Here is a 15421-nt window from a genome sequence, read left to right as displayed (position 1 = left end):
TGTAAATTTTGTTTTTTTGTACATTTCCCATGGTGAAACAATTAGTTGTTTAATCAGTTAGTTTATTGACAGAAAACAAAAATTGCAATAATAGATTCACTTTAGCTATATTGTCTCTCTGTACTTTAATCAGTGCTGTGAACTATCTTTAGGTTTTGGACTGTTTATCAGACACTTCAGCTCTGTGCTAACGTCATACTATATTCTGACATTTTATAGACAAAATTATTAATTGATAAAAAAAAAAAACAACTGAGGTCGAATGGGTTATTAAAACAATCATTAGTTGAAGTTATACACATTAAGAAGCCGTCTTAACTGTAGACTGAGAACAAATCAGGATTATCCATCCTTATAGTTAATTTATTTAGTCATCTATGAGTCCTGCAGCACAGACAACATGAGTGATGACACCACATTAAGTGTCTGCGTCGGTATTTTTCAATCTCAAACCCCCTCCTTTGTTTTTCCTCTGGCTTCTCTGGCCCTTGGAGACATGGACAGCCCCCCCCCCCTCGCTTTGTGTGATCTCTGTGTTGGTATGTTTCCCCATCTATCCCTCCGCCCTCCCCCTCCCTCCCTTCCTCCCACCTTTCACAGACAGACCCAACCTCCAGCCAGGAGGGAAAAGCATGTGGAGCTGAGAAGAGAGGCTGCATACCAACACAGAGCTCCCACAGAGCAACACACACATTCAGGCTGCACATGGACACATAATCTATATGCACAGAGTTCACTGATACTCACTTCTGATATCACCATGATCAAACACGCTCTCACCTGGTGATATTAGTCACATAAGAGCAGATTACGCACGCAGGTTCAGACCTGATAACAGACAGTAGCCAGACGGTTGAAAACGGACACCTTTGCTTTGGAGATTTTTATCGACTGGGATCAACCGTCACCTGGATTTGTTTGTTTTGCTTTGGACTAACTGTGTTACCATGTTTGAGGCAGAAAGGTACGTCAGAGTGTTTATAACTATATGGAGAAAAATCAGCTCTGAAGGCAATTGTTTGTTTTTATTCCAGAGCGTGACATTTTCTGAATTTCCTCTTGTCGGTACCACAGTGCAGGCATTCTTAGTCAGTCAAACATTTCCTCAGTTTCCTTTACTCAGGAACTTTTCCTTCTGTTAGTTGCACGGCTGTGTAAACTCTACCTGGCTGCTGGTTTCAGCCCGTAAACTGTCTTGTTTGGACACGTTTCTGCTGCCTCAGAGGGTTACAGGTTAACAAGCATCTGAAACAGGAGGACAGGGAGGCTCAGTTACTCATTAGTTTTAAGGATTAATATGTGTCCATGTGTGTGACTGCCCGGCCATCTTCAAGGTGACTTTGCTTTGGGATGATGGATGCTCCCCATAAAGGACAGCTAACCCCACTCGGAGTGGATCCTGTTAGAGGAGGATCCCACCATTCATCACCTGTCTTCATTGTCTGTTTCCTCTCTTGTTATTGTGACAGTATGCTCAACAACAAGCCTTATGTCAGTGACGGGTGGTCTGTGGATCATTTGATTCAACTTTGGTGGTGGTCGTCTTTGTCCAACTTACCACTGTTTATCCAAAAACCATTCAAAATGCTTTACATAATACCTTAAAAACAAATAATAAATACAGCACAAGACTTAAAAACACAAATTAGTTAGTATTAAAGGCAGCTGAGAGTTTAAACATTTTTGATATGGATTTAAATCAGGTGCTCTTCCTTGTGGAAGTTTGCTCTGGGTCTTTTTACTGCATGGTAACAAAATGCTAAATCTCCATGTTAAGTTTGGACCCTGGTAATGGTTAGCAGACGACTACCAGATGACCTGAGAGAGTGTTTACAGCATTTATAGTGCCTTCATGTTATGGTGAGACAGTGCAACATCTGGTACTTTCAGGTTTGCTTCTAAAAAAGCAATTGCATGCTGCTGGTCACAGCAAATCAGTCCCCGCTTCATATCTGTTTAAGTCCCTTCAGGAATTGCAGGATGGTTTGGGGGGGTTGTTGCAGCCTAAAATGCTTGATGTCTTGGCAGTTTTTCTTAAAAATTCCAATACATGTTGCAATGTTTTGCAATGAAATTGCAAAATCAAGTGTGAGGTGGGTGTGATTTGATTTTTGTGTGTGCATATTTTTATTAAAAATCAAAGGACATGCACTTGTTTTTTTTTTTACAGTTTTTTTGGGGGCTTTTGCCTTTATTTGAGACAGGATAGATACAGCGTGAAAGGGAGAGAGTGAGTGGGTTTGACATGCAGTAAAGGGCCGAGGCTGGAATTGAACCCGAGGTTGCTGCGGCAAGGGCACAGCCTCTGTACATGGGGCACCCGCCCTGCCAACTGAGCCACTGGGCACCCTGGACATGCACATTTTTTACTAACTCAGTAGATCTAGATGCAACAGCCCCTGTCATGGTGATTGTCCATCGATGGTTTTTGGTTTGTGTTCTACTTTAACATTGCATGTGGTGCAAAACCTTTCATGGACTTCAGCAATCATTTTTGATGGTTAATGTGAGACATGTTGCCATTGTCTGCAACTTCATAACCAAAACTAAGGAAATGAGTTGATGACATAAGGGAGGGACTGCTATTATTTGTGAAACTCACAGCAAACTATGATGACTAGTAAAATTTATGGGAAAGTTGCAGTGATTGAACAAAATTGCAACATCATGCAGAACTCACAGGGATTGTTTAAATTTATGTAAGCTGTTAAATTTTTCTATTGCAACATGGGTAAGCTGCTGTTTTTTATATCACCACAGTGAATTATCTCCCATCACTGCCGAGCCTTTTAGCCTCTTTCAGTACACTGTTTTGGGGTTCCAGTCTGCAAACCTAGCTCTCATCAACCACCTTTCCAGCAGCAGCTGTTTCAGAAGAAAAATAAACTAGATGGTGAACGTTAAACATCTACTAGCTAAAGAGCCAGACATCTTTTCACAGACAGTCAGGAGCGATGACATCAGAACAATGGGAGAGTGAATATTAGACTTATATGTATCATTGATAGAAACAAGACTCCATTTTGACACTCATGTTGCTCTTGGTCTACTAGATGTTTAAGTATATATTCATAATAACCACTTTATAGGGTCATCATTGTGTTTTCAGCTAGTTTTGTGACCCACAAGAGGCCAAATAAAAAAACCCACCCAATCATAGCAACTTTGAGGACAATTGATTCTTCATCATAGTTACAGCTGTAAACAATATAAACATCTGTACAGGTTTGCTCTCTGCTGAGTGACTCCTGGTTGCCATTTCGTTTCTGTCCCGCAGCTCCGATGCTGATTGAGTTTGACTGCAGGTTACACAAAGGAGCTCTGTCTATAGGAAACACTGTACTCTGTGTATACTGTATATGTAGGCATAAACGTGCGTTTGTGTGTGTTTGTGCTGGGTTGCCTCTTAGTGAGATCCACGCAGAGATAACACAGAGAGGGTTTTAGTGGTGGAACTCTTGCTGGAGCTTATTTTTCTACTCACTCGACTGCAGAAACTGAATCATCACAGTCCCACACAGAAAGCATTCACTGCCCTGAACAGCCCAGACTCGACTTTAAATCAGCAAACATTTCATTAAATTACACCTGGGTTAAATGAGTCAATATTTAGTTCCATTAGGAATCTCCTCCACGAGTAAATATTTGGGGAATTAGTCGGTGTTGTTTTAGTTTGAATGAGAATGTTTGTGTAAGTGTTCAGGCCTCAGCATCAGCTTCAGACTGTAACTGCTGCTAACGGTCAGCCTCTGACTCCAACAACCAATAAATCAAGTCAATTCAAATGTAATTTTCCGTCATGAAATGAAATGAATGACCTACGTAGCCTCCACTCACATATACAGTATATTTTTAGCTTCTCTTGACGTTCAGCTACTCAGTCAGTCATAATGTTACAGCTTGGAGGAGATGATGGTTTCTGTAGGTGATGAATGGTGGTATCCGTCTTGTGGGAATAAAGAACAGACTCATCCTGTGTCTGCTGAGCTGCCACATCTTTTACAGACCACTGTTGTTTACCACTGGCCACAAGAGAGAAATGTGTCTTCAGTCCGATAGTTTGCTGTCATCAGCGTTTGTGTGGGAGCTCTGTGCAAAATGTTTTGCCCTGATTGATGAGAGCTTTGCCCCGGCTGGGAAAACTAGATGAACGTGGGCTCCTCTTGATATATACTATATACAACAAAAGAAGTGCTGAAAAGAAAAAAAGGAGAGTGTATTAACTCTGGCCAAAGTCTTAGACAAGCTTTAAATCATCCTCTCTGAGCCCTATAATTGTGTGTCTTAGATGCTTTATGGTGACTATATCTAATGTGCTTTGTTGTGTTTTGCAGCTATATGACTGACGGAGGTCTGGGTCTGTACACGCGGCGCCTGAACCGCCTGCCCGACAGCATGGCCGCCGTCCGAGAGACGCTTCATCGAAACACATCGTCAGGACAGGGAGATGCTGACAGGTAAGGCTGAAACATCTTTTACATCTCTTTGAAATGATCCATTTGTGAGGTTCAGTTTGTTTCACCAGTCATTTTGTCATGCAGAGTTTTAGTTCATTTTTGGAATGAGTAATTTCCTTCTGCTTGGTTTGTGTACCTCCATAAAATCCAACTGATGCACATTTGCTTTATTCTTTTGAGATGCAGAAGGCACAAATGTTGCTGCTAATGCCTTTCTTAGTCTGCAAGCTGTGTGAGACTGCAAATATGCAGCAATTTTCACTATCAAAACATTTTTTCTTAAAGTGCAAACCAGTTTTTGCCATTTTAAATGCAGCAGATAAGCAAGGGAGAGCACTGTGATTCTGTAGTTGGACTGCTTCTGCTGATTAACTACATTTATCAAAAATGCCTTTATACCCCTCCTGTTGAACATGCTGAACGTTGTGTTTGTTCAGTTTGGTTTATGCTGTAAATATAAATAGCCACTGAGTTTGTATACATGTCTGGTAGTTGTAATACTTCCTGGTCTGTGTCCTGTTTCAAATAACCCAAACATTTCCTGGCTTTGTACTTCTTAAATGTACAATTCGATACAATATAATACAATACAATGCTGTCTTACATTTAGCTTTGGATTTTGGACTGCTGGTTGGAAAAACTATCTCATTTGAAGGTGTCATCTTTGGCTCAGGGAAATTACACAGGGCATATTTGACCATTTTCTGACATTTTATTACCAAAATGATTAAACTGTTAATTAAGAACATATGAGGCTGACAAATTGATAATGTAAATAAATGTTAGGTTCTCTAGTTTAAATAGCACTGGTTCTGTTTCTGGTTGACTGAAAAACAGCTGGAAAACTGAGAAACAGTTGAAACACAATCATATCATGTCTGCTGATTAATATCTTAATAAAAAATGTTCTACCCATGTATTTCACAGAATATTATTGCATTGGTTTTGCTCAGACTTGTACTGCAACACAGCATTTGATTTAGCTGAGCTTTGTGCAATGCTGACCCCTAATGTTACAGTATAGCAGTGAGACACATGTATTTCCTTCTGTATTATTAAGATATATTGGCCACAGCATGTAGTAAAGTGAGAAGATTGAGTGTATGTGTGTCTGTGGGACTTTCCAGTTCGTCTCGAGTGCAGCGTGAGCGATTCAATGTGATGCTGCCGTCTTTGTCCTGTCATAGAGATGGAGAGGGATTTAGTTCCTGGCTAATTGACAGACGGAAATGGATGGAGGCCAAGCAGAGCCCCACCATGTTGCAAGGCAAGGATGGGGGGTAGAGAGAAAGAGAGAGAGGGAGAGAGAGAGTAGAGGGGGAGGGAATAAAAGCTTGATATGAAGATGGACTGCAGGATGCATAGAGGGGCTGGGCGAATAGATGAATGAGGGACAAAGGAACGACTGGTCTCCTCAGTTTATATCCAGCTATCATCAACATGTGATGTTTTATTAAATAGAAATATACCAGTTTCTTCTTTCAGACTTGCAATATTTGACATTTTAAACAAAAGCTTTGTAGTCTTACATGAGTCTTAAACTGGTTTCGCAGGGACAGACATGCTGGTGTGTCTTGTAGTCGTTTGAGTGATTCAAGCAGCCTTTTCCTTAAATCCTCAGGTGTGGCTAATTTCCTGTCCTCTAGACTTTTGACCTTTGCCCTCTCGCACAGACACACACACACACACACACACACACACACACACACACACACACACACACACTTTTCCACTTTAAACACCCTCAGCCCTTAGGTGGGGCTTAACACAAACTGTCCCGCTCCTCACCTTTCCTCTCTTACTCTTTCTTCTTCCTCTCTTCACATGCAAGACTCTGTCTCTTATCTTTCCTTGTCCTCTTTCTTGTTTTGATTAGAGACCGTAGCAAGTGGAAGAAACTAAGTGGAAAATGATTAAATGATAAAAGTTGGGGGATTCCTCTTTTTGTTTCTGTTTGATTTTGTGCTTTCATGTTTCTCTGTGAGGTTGAATTGAAGTAGGTAGATGTTATGTTTCTCCCTAAACTTCATCTTTCATGATCTTCAGTCGGCTTCATTATCGCTTTGATTAGATTAGAGGGAAGAGCAAGGAGAGAGATTTAGAATCAAGAGGGGATGAGGTGACTCCCCCCCTTCTCCTCCCAACCACACCTCCTCTCCCCCTTGAAGGTATGTCTGATAAATGTGCTTACTGCTATTAGTTTGGGATTAATTAGGAGAGGTGGGAGATAAAATGCATTAGCATAACAAGCGGAAGCCCGTGGAGCTCAGGGGTAAATCAGGATGACTGGTTCTCTGTTGTAAAAGATGAGACTAATTTAATACATGAGAGGGGGTTAATGGTGCAGTTTGGGCAGGTGGAGGAGGGTGAGCACCTTTGTCTGCATCTGCATCCAAAATTGTGTGAGTGTCAAAAGCTGCTTTTACACTGGCTGTTCAAGGCTGTAATAATGTGCCATTATGCTGCCTTGCTGTCCTGTGTATAATGTGCAGTCACAGAATTGAAGGATAGAGTTGTCTCACCTCTGAGCTGGGAGCAGAGGTAGTGACAGCTCTGGAATGAGGTCTGTGTTATTATTAGTATAATACTACTACTACTACTAATAATAATAATAATAGTAATAATGTTTTATTAGTATGCACTTTTTAAAACACACAGATACAAAGCGCTTCTCATCTGGATAAAATGTACACAATAAAATCACATTCATGCACACATACATACATACACACACACACACATACATACATACATACATACATACACACACACATACACATACATACATACATACATACATACATACATACACACACACACACACATACATACATACATACATACATACATACACCCACACACATACATACATACATACATACACACACACATACATACATACATACATACATACATACTACATATACATAAGGACAATACATGGGCAAGAGTTAATTGTGGCAAACAGGGATAACTTTATAAAAATGCCAACCTATTGAGATGAGTTTTCAGAAGCTGCTCAATGCTAGACACAGATTCAGCATTTTAGATAACAAGGGGAAAGCTATTCCAGAGTTTTGGAGCAACAATTGCAAAAGCTCAGTCACCTCTGGATTTATAATAGGAACGGGGAATTTATAGGAATTATTGTTTTGCCGATCTAAGTGGCCGACCAATAGAATAGGGGCTCAACTTAAAAATGCAAAAACCAGAAAGACGTATCGATGGTCAGAGGGAGTGTGACGTTTGATGACGTGTTATGTGTGCAACCTACAGCAGGAGAGAAAGAAGCGGCTAGCGGCTAGAAGAAGAACAGCACCTGTAAATGTCTGCAAATTGAGAAAAGCTTGAGAGAGAGCTCCTGATAAGATCAGCTACCTTATAACAGGACTGCTAAATGATTGTTATTGACACATCATGCCATTGTTATTGTTTTGAAAGCAAGGTCGACGCTTATGTTTTATGTCACACTCGAGGCCGACGCTGTTGTGTTACATGTCCCGCCTCCTTTGAGTCCGCAAGGCTGCAATGCAATATATAATCACACACTGGAGCAGAATGATGCAGCGGGCGTTTGGCTCTGTGAAAATATGCAAAAGGTGCATAAAGAAGGGACCTCGTAGCGGCTCTGTAGCGCAATCTCTGTGTAAAAAGGGCTACAGTGGAAGTTCTGGAGCTTAGAGGTGTGTGCGGTCTGTATTTGCTCTCTGGGTGTGTGACCTGTCTATAAACCTGCTGTAGTTCAAATGCCTCTTTTTTACGTCCTCCCGTTTGTGATGCAGCTGAGCCTCTCAGAGCTGGTGTGGAAGTGGGGGTGGGGTAAGGTGTTGGGTGTCACCGTCGCATTGGGGCAAAAACCTTGTGACCCATGGAAGAGGAGGTCACGAGCTTCAAAGGGTAGCGGTTCACAGTTAGAAGAGTTCCTAAAACTGTTAAGCCTTCACGCTAAAAGCCTCCAAATCAGACTAAATCTGCACTAATGAGGAGCGTAAAGGAAGCAACTTGAAAAACAAAGCATTCAGTGGCTTGTTCAGACACTAAGAAACCCATTAATAATATCTGATCAGTTAGTGACTGATGTGACTGCGGATCAGTGCTGCTGATCTCCTGGAAGTGCAGGAACTTGTTTTACCAACTGTCAAATGTATGTAAAGCAGGGGGTGGAAAGCAGCAGAGGATCTCATCGAGTCACAGGACAACAGGACCTGCGAGGCTGAGTAAACAGGCAGAGACAATAGAGAATTCTGTGTGTGCGTGAATGTGTGTGCGAGCGTGCTTATCCCTGTCATTTATCTCTGCGGCAGGAGAAACAGGAAGCAATCTATAACCGTCTGTCTTCCAATTTGAATTCTCTTTGTTAAAGCAGACAAAAGGAGATGTCTTTGTGGTGTGAAACTGCGGTAGCTGTGCGTGTTAGCCCCCCCCGCTTTCGCTGAGGTGTTGAAGATATCATTTCTCTTTTCCAAATGAGAATGTGACACAAAGAGAGCAGAGTACGACATAAACCCCCCCAGTTTGATGCAGTGACTGATGCTTTCATAGGAAAAAGAGGTGGCAGGGTAATAAAGGATCTTACTAATGTTTTAGACATTTGTGCAAATGCTTTCTTTTCCTCTTACATTCTTCTTGCTGCTACAATAGTATTATTGTGGTCAACTTGTAGAACTGAAAATATATTCACAGTAATGATAATAATCACGATAATAATTCATTCTATTTATAGAGCACTTTTAATGGAAACATAATATTAAAACAATCACAAAAACATGTCACAATAAAATTAAATTAGACATTATTCACACATTAAAAGTCGTCCTGAAAAGGTGATTTGTGATTTGAACGTGGACAAATTGGTGCAGTCTCAGATGTGTATGGGGAGAGAGTTGGGCTTGATGATGATCATGTGTGATTTATCAGTTTTGTTTGAGGAAGTTGGCTTTTGTGATCCATGATTTAATTTCATTGACACCATTGGTCAGATGGGAGTGAGTTGCAGCAGTGATGGATTTGGTGGAGATGTAGAGCTGGACATCATCAGCATAGCAGTAGAAGCGGAGACAATGATGTGGTATAAAGTTATCAACGGGGAGCATGTACAGGATGAACAGGAGAGGACCAAGCACTGTGCCCTGGGGGACGCCTTGGCATAGTCGATGTGAAAAACCAACACATTATTTCAAGGTGATAAGTGAAACAAAGTAGTTGTCGGTACTACAAATTTAAGTGGAAATAGGCAAGTTTTTTGCTTTTACTCATGATAAAGTAATTATTGATTGCGTAATGTCATGGCTATAGAAAAATGACACTGCTGCGTTAAGATTTGTTACCCATAAGCCTCGCTGTTAAATTATGCAATTCTGCCCACCACTAAATATACTGGGAAAATAAAGGCTTGATTTAGGGCACAAAGAAAGTGTGTCAACCATTGTTCAACCCGAGACAGGAAGAGCATAGCACTTTTGTATTCCACGGAAGATATCAGTGGCTATCCCCAGTTACCAGAGAGTGTCAGTGTAAGGTTTTTGCAGTTACTATCCCTGGTAGTGGAAATGGTGAACAGTGAAACAACCAAAGTAACCATGGAAACTGTGGTATTTGCGAGGCTCTGACGTAAACTGAATGTGATCCGGTTGTCTTTGCGAGAGCAGTGCCAACAGTAATACCACTTGGTAAGAGGGGAAAAGTTGTCTGCTTCTACTCTAAATCGAAAAAAGCTGAATTGCTTAATTTCACAAAACATATGTGACAACACACTTTATTTTCATTGTAAAGACAGATCCACTTCATTGGCAAAGATGAGGAGTGAAATAACCAACAGGGAAGTACTGTTCTGCTGGTATCATGTGAAGTTTCTTACTGTGTAAACATGACACTTAATGACAGATATGCCTTTAAACAACAGGTGCCTGTTAAAACACACTAGATAGCTGTCACTCACTCTAATACCTGTCATTGTCCTTCTTCTTTTCTTTAAATTGTAGATTTAATGCTTTTTGTAAAGTACTTTAAATTGCCTTTCAAAGGTACTGTACTAATAAACGTGAGTAAACTTGCCTTGCTCTGCCACTGTGGCTCTAAGCCTTTAAACACCAGTCTTTTAACTCCATTAGCACTGCATATAAAGACACAGCCTCCTCGTTTATTTCAATAAAAAAAAATTGAATTGTGGTTAACTTTTACCACAGTGTGATGTTATTTGGCAGCCTACTGCAATGTGGGGAATCAAACACATGCAAGCTCACATTCCTGATAGATTACGAATAATGTGAATTGTGCAATTCTGCTGTGATAACTTTCAAAAATTGGGAAATCCCTTCTCCCACTGTAAACCAATGTGTGTCTGACAAACTCAGACTCATAGATCGATTACGAAAGCCAGGCTTCTTGGGCTGTATTTTTTTTTTTTAACCTAAATTCTTTTCTCTTCTTTTCCTAAATAATTTTACCCCGGAAAGTGATTTGTTTTAAACAGTAATTATTTTAGTGACTAACACATGTAACTGGTGTGCAGGCTAATTGCAGATGCCTGTGTTAACTACTCAAACTTCAAAGATTTCCTTAGATTTTTACAATATTATGATACAAATTCAGATTATTTTGTCTGCCCCATTATCTGGAATGCTGATAAAACTGCAAGTTAAAACGGCTAATACTTCAAACCATGGCTTCCAGTTTTTCTCAGGGTTTTTTTAATCCCCCTACAGAACAACAGAAACAAGTTGTTTAGATCATGTCATACCACAAACACGCATTAGAGACACACCTATTGTAACACACACATGCCCCGAGCCCCAATATGTTACCTGTGCTGTCTAGACTTGAGCAGGTTCCCTGTTGGCCTCAGGTAGAGGAAGAGAGAGGTTCTTATCCTCAGCTACCAACAACACCTGGCACTCCACCTGTCTCGCCCTCTACCTGTCTGTCTCTCCGTCTGTCCTCTGTAACCCCACCTCCACCTGCTCCCCTGGAGAAGGAAAGTGAATGTTGTGGTTTGCCTCCGGGCTCTCACTGTAATAATAATCACTCCCCTCCCTCTGTTCCTTGCTGGTTTCATGAGCCAGCAATCTTGTTCCCCAAAGAACCAGCAGTCTATTTGTATGATAATAACAGACACACAGAAAAACAGCTTCATCTGCTCTTTAACCCCCAAAACCTTCCTTTAAGTGTTGTACCCCGTGCTGCCCTTCCTGCAGATGACATCAGCCTGTCAGCGCTGATCACAGCTGCTGTTTCAGGACCAACACTAACTGCAGTGTGTGAGTCCCAGTCTGGTGTGTGTGTGTGTGTTGAGCCTCGGCTCCACTCTCCAGGAGTGTTTGGTTAGTGATGGCAGAGGGGTGTAGGGTGAGTCAGTGTTGGGTTACCAAGACCAGTGGCACCAGGGAAAATGATGATCACACACCTAAACCATCTGTGCTTGTCAGATAGTGCAGTTTGCATAATTTTCTCCTGATATTTTTCCATTATGAAACATGAACAACCTTCATATGGTTAGTGAGACTGTGCTACTTCTCAATTTAAATGACAGTAGATGTCCATTTATTTCTTTACATGCTGACTAAGTTGAACGTGAGTTACTTGGCCACCATCATCACCCAACACCTTTTAACCAAGACCTTCCTTCATGCTTTTCTATTGATTGGTGCAGTGTGTAAGATTTAGGGGGATTTAGTGGTATAGTGAGATCAGGATTTCAGATTGCAACCAGCTGAAACTTCTCACGGATCCTGTGTGTTTGTTGTTCAAGAGGTTTTTCCAGGTAGCCACATTTTCCACAGAAGTCTCCTCCTAGTCTAAACAAACAGACCTGGTGATTTTAACCAGTACAAACTCTGAGTAAAGTCATTTTCTGTAGAGTAATTGAGTGATTTTAACTCTCTTGTTGCTGCTAACTAGGGTGGTGGACACAAAAAATATGAATGGTCCTGTCTAGAGGCAGTGTTTTTGTTTGTTCTAGGCTCCCGTAGAAACATGGCAGTGCAACTTGCCGCTCTCCATAGATGAGGACCTGCTCTCTGTGCAGATAAAATGTGCTTATTCTTAGGTATAGAAAACACATCAGTTCTCATTTTTATTCATTATACTCTAACGGACATATACCTATTGTATTATATTCATTTCTACTAGTATATCCCCCAAAATCCCACACATTGAACCTTTAAATGTGCACCAGTTAGTCACGTACATTCATAGGTCAAATAGGAAATTAAGAAACTTTGCTTCTCAAACTTAAAATGAACTCCGGTCTTCTAGCTGAAATAAAAGTGCAGTTATGTCTTTATCCTCAGCAGACTTACACAATCTACCTCGAGATTTGGTCTTGTCAAGAAAAGGTAAAAAGGAAAAGTTTTTGGAAATATGAATTCGCATTCACCAAGAGGAGAATGTGTTAAACATTTGGTCTGAGATACCAAACAGCCACACCTATCCTTTGTCTGCTCTTGCCTTATCTTCTGCACGTACACACAAACACACTCACTTATACTCACAACACACTTTATGCAACTAAACACTCTTCCACTGATATCCAGACTCAGCCTTTGACTCTCATAGAATACTAAATGATATAAATGCCTCCGAGCCATGTTCATACCGAAAACAGTTCTGCTGTGTCCCAGTGGTGTGTGTGTGTGTGTGTGTGTGTGTGTGTGTGTGTGTGTGTGTGTGTGTGTGTGTGTGTGTGTGTGTGTGTGTGTGTGTGTGTGTCTGTGTCTGTGTTTATAATGAAGACAGTCCAGCGAGGCGTTCTGAGGCAGGCTGGAGCAGGCTGAGGCAGTCTGACCCACAATCTGTAGCGGTTTGATTCAAGATTTAAGGTCAAATGTGTTCCCAAGTTAATGGGATGCTCCCACACACGCTCACATACTCCAGCTGCTGCAGAATGCTGCTCCACCCACACAGCACGAATCTCCTCGGTAGTCATTTCAGTGTCATTTGCGTTTAAAATAAGTGAAATGCAAATACAAATCAACAGGAATTTTCTGCAGGAAAACTGTTATTATTTTATTGAGCGTTCAGCCTTTCGGGCAGGTCTCTCCAACTTTAAGAAGATAATAATTAAATTTAAATTAATCCGTTCCGAAATAATTGGACCATCAGTTTCCTACTGTTTTTGTTACCTCTTCTCTGTCTAGCTTTGGGTATCATTTCGGGGGATTTTCGAAACCGGTGCCAAAACAAGAATTTTAAAGCTATACCCGTGACTAAAATTATACTTTTAAAAAACAGAGCACAAAAAACGGTCAGTGACATTAATGAACTTCCTTTTTTAATTGCAAAGGCAAATTTAAACTTGAAAGTGAACAATATATTTAATATTTATTCTTATAAAAATTTTTTTTAAAAAATGCGGATATTATTTTGCATCCCTACTACCCAGCCGTACCGCTGTCAGAGTATTAACCATTGCACAAAAAAGGAATAGTTGCATATAGCTATAACACATGAATCGATGGTGAAAATCTTTTGTTTCATATGGAAGCAACAGTTGTAGCTGACACAAATAGCTTGGATAGTAATGTTATATATTTAGTTTCAAATGTACCCACATGCAAAGGAAATTTGTTCCTGTATGTGAGAGGAGGTGGATTAGAGTAAAGCTTCTTAATTTACATGCAGAGAACAGGGAAAAGAATCAATAAGAACAAGAAGAGAGAAACACAGACTCTGAGAGAAATGATGTTTTAGTTGCCATAGATACCGTATCAGCAGACCATCTTCCCCCTCCTCTGGGCTTTTAACAAGCACACCTGCCTCGCCCTAGGGGACACACACACACACACACACACACACACACACACACACACACACACGCACACACACAGCAGTAGGTGGGGCTCTTTCTCAGGTAAATAAGAGTTTTTCTCCCACACATTCTCCTTTTTATGCCAAACATCGCAGCTTGAACATCCACAGCTCCCTCTTGATCTTTGTACTGTTCTGTCATATCATTTGTTTGAGCATGTTTGTGTAATTCCGCAGTTCAGTTTATTTGCCGACTTACTCGACTGAAAGCAGTGAAATGGAGTATTGACCCTCAGAGAGAAAAGAGCTTGATATGTGACAGTTTGCAGGCTGGATTCAAAACCAGAACGTCTTGATTGCAAAGTGCATGAGCCAAAGAGCCCGCAGTTTGTGAAGGGAAGCACAGAGGTCAGAGACTCGGTCCAGTGTCTCTGGTCCAGTCTGGAATTTGAACCAGGAGGAAACGGTAGATGGAGAAAGTAGGGCAAAGGAGCAGCAGAACATGTTGGACTCTAACACATCTGCAGTGAGCGGTTTGTGGAGCGCTCAGCACAGGGTAAGTTTTAATCCTCCGTACCTCGCATGATTGATATTTTCCATGATGTTAGGTGCAGGTGAGAAGTCGGGGAGTCAGCAGGTTCGTGCAGGTTGCAGCTTTAAAGTAACCGAATGAAGATGATTATCCACGTTTCAGCTGCAGGAAAAGCTTGAGGACAAAAGTCTGCGTGAAAGAGAGATTTAATGTCATGGACCCTTGAAGTGTAACAGGTTACAGACCAACATATTGGTAGGATTTTGTCCTTGAGCCCCAAATGGTATCATTCACATAGTGTGTTTGAGTTCTGATTTTAACCCTTTAAGTCACAGTTTTCTCATTTTATTTCACTTTAGATAGCATTGAGATTGGAAAAATCCTGTTATTACCATCTGACACAATGTAATATTCTGCATAAACTTAATACAGCTCTTCATCAAAGCGATATGAGGTTTAAACTGATTTAAATATTTAATATGAAGACACATGTCCCCCCAAATCTAGTCCGACTCATCTGGCTGGGAGACGAGCAGCAGGTTCACTAAGTTCCACAAGCTTTCTTATCTTTTTCTCAGCTGCCACAGAACATCACTGTGACGTCAGATCGATGTTGGACTCTTACACTGGATAAACTTTAAATTTTGGTTGGAATGAAAATCAGTTTGATGATATTTAAAATGTCTAA

The 15421-nt window shown here is 40.9% G+C and overlaps 1 protein-coding gene across 2 annotated transcripts in view; it reads left to right on the top strand.

The window, feature by feature from the left end:
• Positions 1 to 15421, top strand: part of nav2a (neuron navigator 2a) — a 99376-nt gene that overhangs the window by 37194 nt on the left and 46761 nt on the right. For both annotated transcript variants that reach the window (XM_042490803.1, XM_042490793.1), the window contains exon 9: positions 4335 to 4457. In XM_042490803.1, coding sequence (XP_042346737.1) covers positions 4335 to 4457 — 123 coding nt within the window. The remainder of the gene's footprint in view (positions 1 to 4334; positions 4458 to 15421) is intronic.

Source organism: Plectropomus leopardus, chromosome 1 (assembly GCF_008729295.1).
Source record: "Plectropomus leopardus isolate mb chromosome 1, YSFRI_Pleo_2.0, whole genome shotgun sequence".
Taxonomy (NCBI): Eukaryota; Metazoa; Chordata; class Actinopteri; order Perciformes; family Serranidae; genus Plectropomus; species Plectropomus leopardus.
Note: the sequence above shows the minus strand (reverse complement) of the source record. Positions and strands in the feature narration are given on the sequence as shown.